The 7,234-nt window shown below is 41.7% G+C and overlaps 1 protein-coding gene across 1 annotated transcript in view; it reads left to right on the top strand.

Annotated features, from left to right (window-relative positions):
- Window positions 1-3,142: 3,142 nt before the first annotated feature.
- Window positions 3,143-7,234, top strand: part of LOC112069707 (uncharacterized) — an 11,946-nt gene continuing 7,854 nt past the window's right edge. Inside the window, exons 1-3 of the mRNA XM_024137085.2 lie at window positions 3,143-3,337; window positions 3,840-4,004; window positions 6,009-6,201. Coding sequence (XP_023992853.2) covers window positions 3,210-3,337; window positions 3,840-4,004; window positions 6,009-6,201 — 486 coding nt within the window. The 5' untranslated portion in view covers window positions 3,143-3,209. The remainder of the gene's footprint in view (window positions 3,338-3,839; window positions 4,005-6,008; window positions 6,202-7,234) is intronic.

The raw sequence follows: 7,234 nt of genomic DNA, 5'->3' as shown, positions 1-7,234 counted from the left end.
TTTTCATTCCAAATCGCACCATGTTCCCTATATAGTGCACTACTTTTGACCCGAGCCCTGTGTAACTACATAGGGAACTAGTGCACTATATAGRGAATAGGGTGCCATTTGGAACGCACTCTCCGTAACTATAGCACTTTACTGAAAGCACTTTATATAGGCATGTACAGTKGAAGTCTGAAGTTTACATACACTTAGGTTGGAGCCATTAAAACTCGTTTTTCAACCACTCCACAAATGTCTTGTTAACAAACTAGAGTTTTGGCAAGTTGGTTAGGATGGTTAGGACATCTACTTTGTGCATGACACAAGTAATTTTTTCAACAATTGTTTACAGACAGATTAATTCACTGTATCACAATTCCAGTGGGTCAGAAGTTTATATACACTAAGTTGACTGTGCCTTTAAACAGCTTGGAAAATTCCAGAAAATKATGTYATGGCTTTAGAAGCGTCTGATAGACTAATTKACATWATTTKAGTCAATTGGAGGTGTACCTGTGGATGTATTTCAAGGCCAACCTTCAAACTCAGTGCCTCTTTGCTTGACATCATGGGAAAATCAAAAGAAATCATCCAAGACCTCAGAAAAATAATTGTAGACCTCCACAAGTCTGGTTCATCCTTGGGAGCAATTTCCAAATGCCTGAAGGTGCCACGTTCATCTGTACAAACAATAGTACGCAAGTATAAACACCATGGGACCACGCAGCCGTCATACCGCTCAAGAAGGAGACGCGTTCTGTCTCCTAGAGATGAACGTACTTTGGTGCGAAAAGTGCAAATCAATCCCAGAACAACAGCTGCTGGAGGAAACAGGTACAAACGTATCTATATCCATAATAAAACGAGTCCTATATCGACATAACCTGAAAGGCCGCTCAGCAAGGAGAAAGCCATTGCTCCAAAACTGCCATAAAAATGCCAGATTACGGTTTGCAACTGCACATGGGTACAAAGCTCGTACTTTTTTGGAGAAATGTCCTCTGGTCTGATGAAACAAAAATAGAACTGTTTGCCATGATGACCATTGTTATGTTTGGAGGAAAAAGGGTGAGGCTTGCAAGCCGAAGAACACCATCCCAACCGTGAAGCACGGGGTTGGCAGCATCATGTTGTGGGGTGCTTTGCTGCAGGAGGGACTGGTGCACTTCACAAAATAGATGGCATCATGAGGGTGGAAAATTATGTGGATATATTGCAGCAACATCTCAAGACATCAGTCAGGAAGTTAAAGCTTGGTCACAAATGGGTCTTCCAAATGGACAATGACCCCAAGCATACTTCCAACGTTGTGGCAAAATGGCTTAAGGACAACAAAGTCAAGGTATTGGAGTGGCCATCACAAAGCCTTGACCTCAATCCCATAGAAAATGTGTGGGCAGCACTGAAAACGCGTGTGCGAGCAAGGAGGCCTACAAACCTGACTCAGTTACACCAGCTCTGTCAGGAAGAATGGGCCAAAATTCACCAAACTTATTGTGGGAAGCTTGTGGAAGGCTACCGAAACGTTTGACCCAAGTTAAACAATTAAAGGCAATGCTACCAAATACTAATTGGGTGTATTGTAAACTTCTGACCCACTGGGAATGTGATGAAATATAACAAAAAGAAAAGAATATTCTCTCTACTATTATTCTGACATTTACATTTCTAAAATAAAGTGGTGATCCTAACTGACCTAAAAACAGGGAATATTTACTGCGGATTAAATGGTCAGATTGTGAAAAACTGAGTTTAAATGTATTTGGCTAAGGTGTATGTAAACTTCCGACTTCAACTGTATGTATATTCCTCGTGCTTTTAGCCTAGGTAGCCTATAGTTTTGGTMTGTATTTACACTGACTTGTCTTGTGTTTGTTTTTATTGTTTCGTTGTCAGTCTTGAGAGTTTTTACGAAACATATTCCTATTTAATATGTATTCTAATAAATACAAATGTCATAAATTCACTTGACTTGCCTTTTACTTTCTGTTTGTGCTCTAGACAGGGTTATTGTAGAAGACTTTGTGACGACTGCTGATGTAAAAAAAGGACTTTATAAAATACATTTTGTTKATTCATTGCTAGGTTTGCAAATTGCGTCTGACCCTGGAGAACCTGGTGGAGATGCATAGGAAGGTGAACCAGGGGAAGCCTGAGACCAGAGGTCCAGAGGAAACACAACGCCCCCATCAGGTCCACCTCCCCATTCTCTCCCCCGAGGAATCAGAGGAGGAGCTGGAGGAGCTGGAGGAGGTTGAGGTGAATTAATTGATTGAATTTATTAGATACCGTAAAACTTCAATTGAACACAGTCTCAAGTAGCCGCCTGTCCCTTTTAAACGTTTACAGGCGAAGTGAAGGCAGGTAAGGGTTGTTAAAGGCCCAGTGCAGTCAAAAACTAGATTTTCCTATGTTTTAAATATATTTCCACACTATGAGGTTGGAATAATACTGTGAAATTGTGAAAAAGTATGATAATGCCCTTTTCATGTCAGAGCTGTTTGAAAAGACCGCCTGAAATATCAGCCTGTTTCGGTGGAACGGAGTTTTTGCCTTCCATGGTGACATCACCATGAGGTAAATTAGCTAATCAACTAGCGTTTCAACATTTTATTGAGCAAAAGCTATGTGTGTTAAGGAAATAGAAGCATGACTCAAATAGAAGCCTGTCTCTAAGAAGTGCCTGTTGTGTTCAGTGATTGAAGCAAATATAAGCCCTGGGCTATTAATTGAATTTTTACGATAATTAAAAGTAGTAGGCTGATTGAGGATAAAAACACAACAATGCCCGGAGGGTTATTTCCATTGTGGTCCTCATATGAACAAATACAATGAATGCATGAATGAATGAATGAATGAATGAACGAATGAACGAATGAATGAATGAATGAATGAATGAACGAACGAATGAATGAATGAACGAACGAACAAACAATTGAACGAATGAATGAAGGTGAATGAACGAACAAATGAATTAATTAATACTTTAATGTCCCACAGGGCAATTTGGTTACAGGCATACCTGTCATACATATAACATAACACATTACATCTCCTCAGGTGTAAAAGAGAATGTGTTGTAARTAAACATCTCCTCAGGTGTAAAAGAGAATGTGTTGTAAATAAAAATGTGTTGTAAATCTCCTCAGGTGGTAGAGAAGCAGAGGAGAACCAGGAGACGTTCCATCCTCGTGCAGAAGACCCAGAAACGAATCCCCGTGAAGATGGCCGAGTCCAGGTTGTGGACAGACCATGTGGAGCGCTACAGCTCAGACATGACGTTGGAGGCGGACAAGTTGATGAAGACTCGCATGGTGGGAGTGAACCACATCTTCCACGTGGAATCCCAGAGGTAATGTCTGCATCGCAAAGGGCACCTTTTCTATTCCCTATATAGGACATTACYCATAGGGCCCTGGTCAAAAGTAGTGCACTATAAAGTGAATAGTGTGTGAGGCACATTGTGGACGAAGGAGACCCAGGGGTCTGTACTCAGATCAAGGTTCAAGAGGGGATCATGTMAGGACAGTTGATCAGTGGTGAGTATAATGTCAATAGGTGGTTCATATAGTTMAACTTGTTGCTTGATTTAACGCTTTTGGAGCTGCAAGACGTTTTACTTTGCCTCTCTAGGTTTCTTCCTAGGTTCCTTCCATCTAGGGAGTTCTTCCTGGTCACTGTGCTTCTGCTTCTGTTTCTACTTGTTCTAGGGTTTACCGGGGTTTAGGCCGGGTAACTGTACAGCACTTTGTGACAACTGCTGATGTAAAAAGGGCTTTATAAAATAAATGATTGATTGACTAATTGATTGATGGATTGATTGATGGATTGATTGAAGGGTTCACTTCCTACAGGTGCAACTTGAAGCTGCTCCACCAGGCTGTGGTGAACAGGCATATCTCCCCACAGCTCTACCGCATGGTGAAGGACATAATCATCCAGACACTTAGCAGTGTGGAGAACAGACTACTCTGTCTTATCAGGAGGTTCATAAGGCACAAAGCTCTGCAGCACGTCAGGTACTATAGGCTGGCTGGCTGGCTGGCTGGCTGGCTGGCTGCTGGTTGGCTGGCCTGGGCTGGGTGGATTGATGGATGATGGATGGGTGGCTAGTTGGTTGTCTGGTTGACTGGCTGGCTGGGTGGATTGATGGATGATGGATGGGTGCTAGTGGTTGTTTGGTTGGTTGTCTGGTTGGCTGGCTGGTTGGTTGTCTGGCTGGGTGGATTGATGGATGATGGATGGGTGGCTAGTCGGTTCGGTTGTTGGTTGGTTGTCTGGTTGGCTGGCTGGTTGGTTGTCTGGCTGGGTGGGTGGATTGATGGATGATGGATGGTTGGCTAGTCGGTTGGTTGGTTGGCTGGCTGGCTGTCTGGTTTGCTGGCTGATTTAGTACCTGTCTGGCTTTAACATAGTTTGGTCCTAAAATGGCCTCTAGGTAGTTGTAGTGCAGTGGAGGTCCTCAGAGGAGGAAGGGGAGGACCATCCTCCTCAGTGTAAAACATTAGTAAAACATTATAAAAAAGTTATCATTTTTAGATAGAACGTAACTAAATTATAATCACGTCAACAAATAATTGATTAAAACACACTATTTTGCAACGGAGGTCTACAGTAGCCTCAACAGCACTCTGTAGGGTAGCACTATGGTGTAGCCGGAGGACAGCTAGCTTCTGTCCTCCTCTGTGTACATTGACTTCAGTAAAAAACAGAGGAGGCTCATGGTTCTCACCACCTTCCATAGATTTACATRGGTTGGAGGATGTCCTCCGGAAGTTGTCATAATTACTATCAGAGCTCTTGCAGCAWGAACTGACATGTCTTCCACCCAATCAAACGATCAGATAATGAATCTAGTACTGAAAGCATAAGCTACAGCTATCTAGCACTGCAGTGCATAAAATGTGGTGAGTAGTTGACTCAAAGAGAGAGAAAGACAATAGTTGAACAGTTTTCAACAAATTAATTTCTTACAAAATGAAGGAGAAGCAAGAGAGAGATAGAGAGAGATTGTCATTTTTTCTCCAGTTTCACTTAGCTAGCAAATGCAGCTAGCTAGTTTAGCCTACTCAAACACCCTGCTCAAACAGAGGGATGCTATGTTAGCTAGCTGGCTATGACTATCCAACACAACACTGGAACTCTTCCAAGTCAAGGTAAGCTTTTGGTTTTAGTAATTTATTGCCACCGGAGACCGCCGTTGTAACTGCTTACTGACTATACACTGTAACTTTACTGCATGATTGTAGTGGGTTTACTAACGCATTAGTTCGATTAGCTATGTTGACTAGGACATTACTTTAGCTAATATGGTGACAACGATGTAGGCTGTATGTAGCGGTTATGATATGGTTTAGCTTGGAAAGGCTTTTTCGCCTGGTCACATACAGCAGATGTGTTGTGCATTGAAGTCCAAAAGCGAAGGGAAAAGGTGAGAGGAGGAGAGTGCATAGATGCTAGAAGGAATACAACGTGGCTGCTATGAAAGTGAACTGTGTTTATGCGTGATCAGGGGTGTATTCATTACGCCGATTCTGTTGAAAAACATTTCTTAAACGGAAGCAAACAGAATGAAACGGGGATAAATTTACCTGAATTTGTCCAATAGAAACTCTCGATTGCGACTGTTGGACTAATGATTACAGCCTAGATCAGCTAGATGCACTCAAGAGTGTGCAAGGTGGTATTGAATGTGTCACTGTCTGTCCATGTATCACTGTCTGTCACCTCAATTTTTTTCTCTCAACCTTTTTTGCACCAAGTTGTAAACTTTCATTCATAGGCTAGGTTGTAGCAACCTCGTGATGGGTATAGGGCACATGTTTGTATCATGTAGTAGCCTAAACCTATCGATGTAACATTGAACTGAGTGTATGGAATATGAATGAGTCATCCAATATGATGTAATATAAATAAGGCCAAACTCATGAAAACAAAATCATGTTGTTGTATTGAACTATGATACTTGTTTGAAATTGGTCAAATCTAAACGATAACTACAAATAATTTTTATTACAAAACAGAAACAATCTGAACGCTAGACTGCTCTTGGCGCGTGACATGAACGATGGACAGGCGGCCAAGGACTTGTACAAGTCCCTACAAAGACTGGACGTGCACCAATCTACTATGACGAGGCAGTGGTCTGAGAAGCAAACTTCCATTGAACTGACACGGACCAGATGCCTGGCACACATGCTCTACCTCTTCAGTCAGGTTAGGAGGACTCAATGTGGTTGAGGGGTAGACGTTAATCCAGAAATATAAATAGGAATTTTTAGGAGGGAACATGTTTTTGTGTACTTTACTCTACTCTACACTACACTACACTACTCTACACTACTATACACAACTATACTCTACACTACTGTACACTCCACTACTATACTCTACACAACTCTACACCACACTACTCTACTATACTATACTATAGCCCACACCGCTATACTCTACACCACTATACTCTACGCTACTATACTCCACGTTACTATACTCTACACTACCATTCTGCTATACCCTACACTACTGTACTCCACACTACTATACTCTACTCTACTATACTGTACTCTACACTACTCTACTATTCCATCCACTGCTATACACTACTATACTCTACACTACTATGCTCTACACTACTATACTCAGTGTGAGTATAGGTAGTTGGTGTAGATTGGTATAGGGCAATTGTGTAGATGGTGCAGAGTATAGTAAGTGTTAGAGTATAGAGTTAGCAAGCGTGTAGATATATGTAGTTAGTAGAGTAGTGTAGAGTATAGTATGGGCAATAGTGTGGAGTATGAGTGTGGAGTGATAGTGAGCAGTTTGTGGAGTATAGGGAGTGTGGAGTATAGCGTGTGGAGTATAGTAGTGTAGAGTAATAGCAGGTGGAGTTGATAAGTAAGCGAAGTATGAGTAGTGTGGAATATAGTAGTGTGGCAGTAGTGTAGTGTAGAGTAAATAGTAGTGTGAGTATAGTGGAGTGTAGAGTATAGTAGTGTGGGTAGGTAGTAAGTTGTGGAGTATGTAGTTGAAGAGTATAGTAGTAAGAGTATGCATGTGGAAAGTATAGGCAGGTGGAGTATCAATGTTTGGGTTATAATTAGAGTCATAGCAGTGTGTTTTGAAGTATTGTATGGTGTATAGTAGTGATATGAGTGGCCGTATAGTAGTTGGAGTATAAGTAGCTGTGGGAGTATAGTAGTGGGCAGAGTAATGTATGCGAGTATAGTATGCACGAGTAAGTGTGCGG

This window comes from Salvelinus sp. IW2-2015, unplaced genomic scaffold (genome assembly GCF_002910315.2).
Source record: "Salvelinus sp. IW2-2015 unplaced genomic scaffold, ASM291031v2 Un_scaffold1085, whole genome shotgun sequence".
NCBI lineage: Eukaryota > Metazoa > Chordata > Actinopteri > Salmoniformes > Salmonidae > Salvelinus > Salvelinus sp. IW2-2015.
Note: the sequence above shows the minus strand (reverse complement) of the source record. Positions and strands in the feature narration are given on the sequence as shown.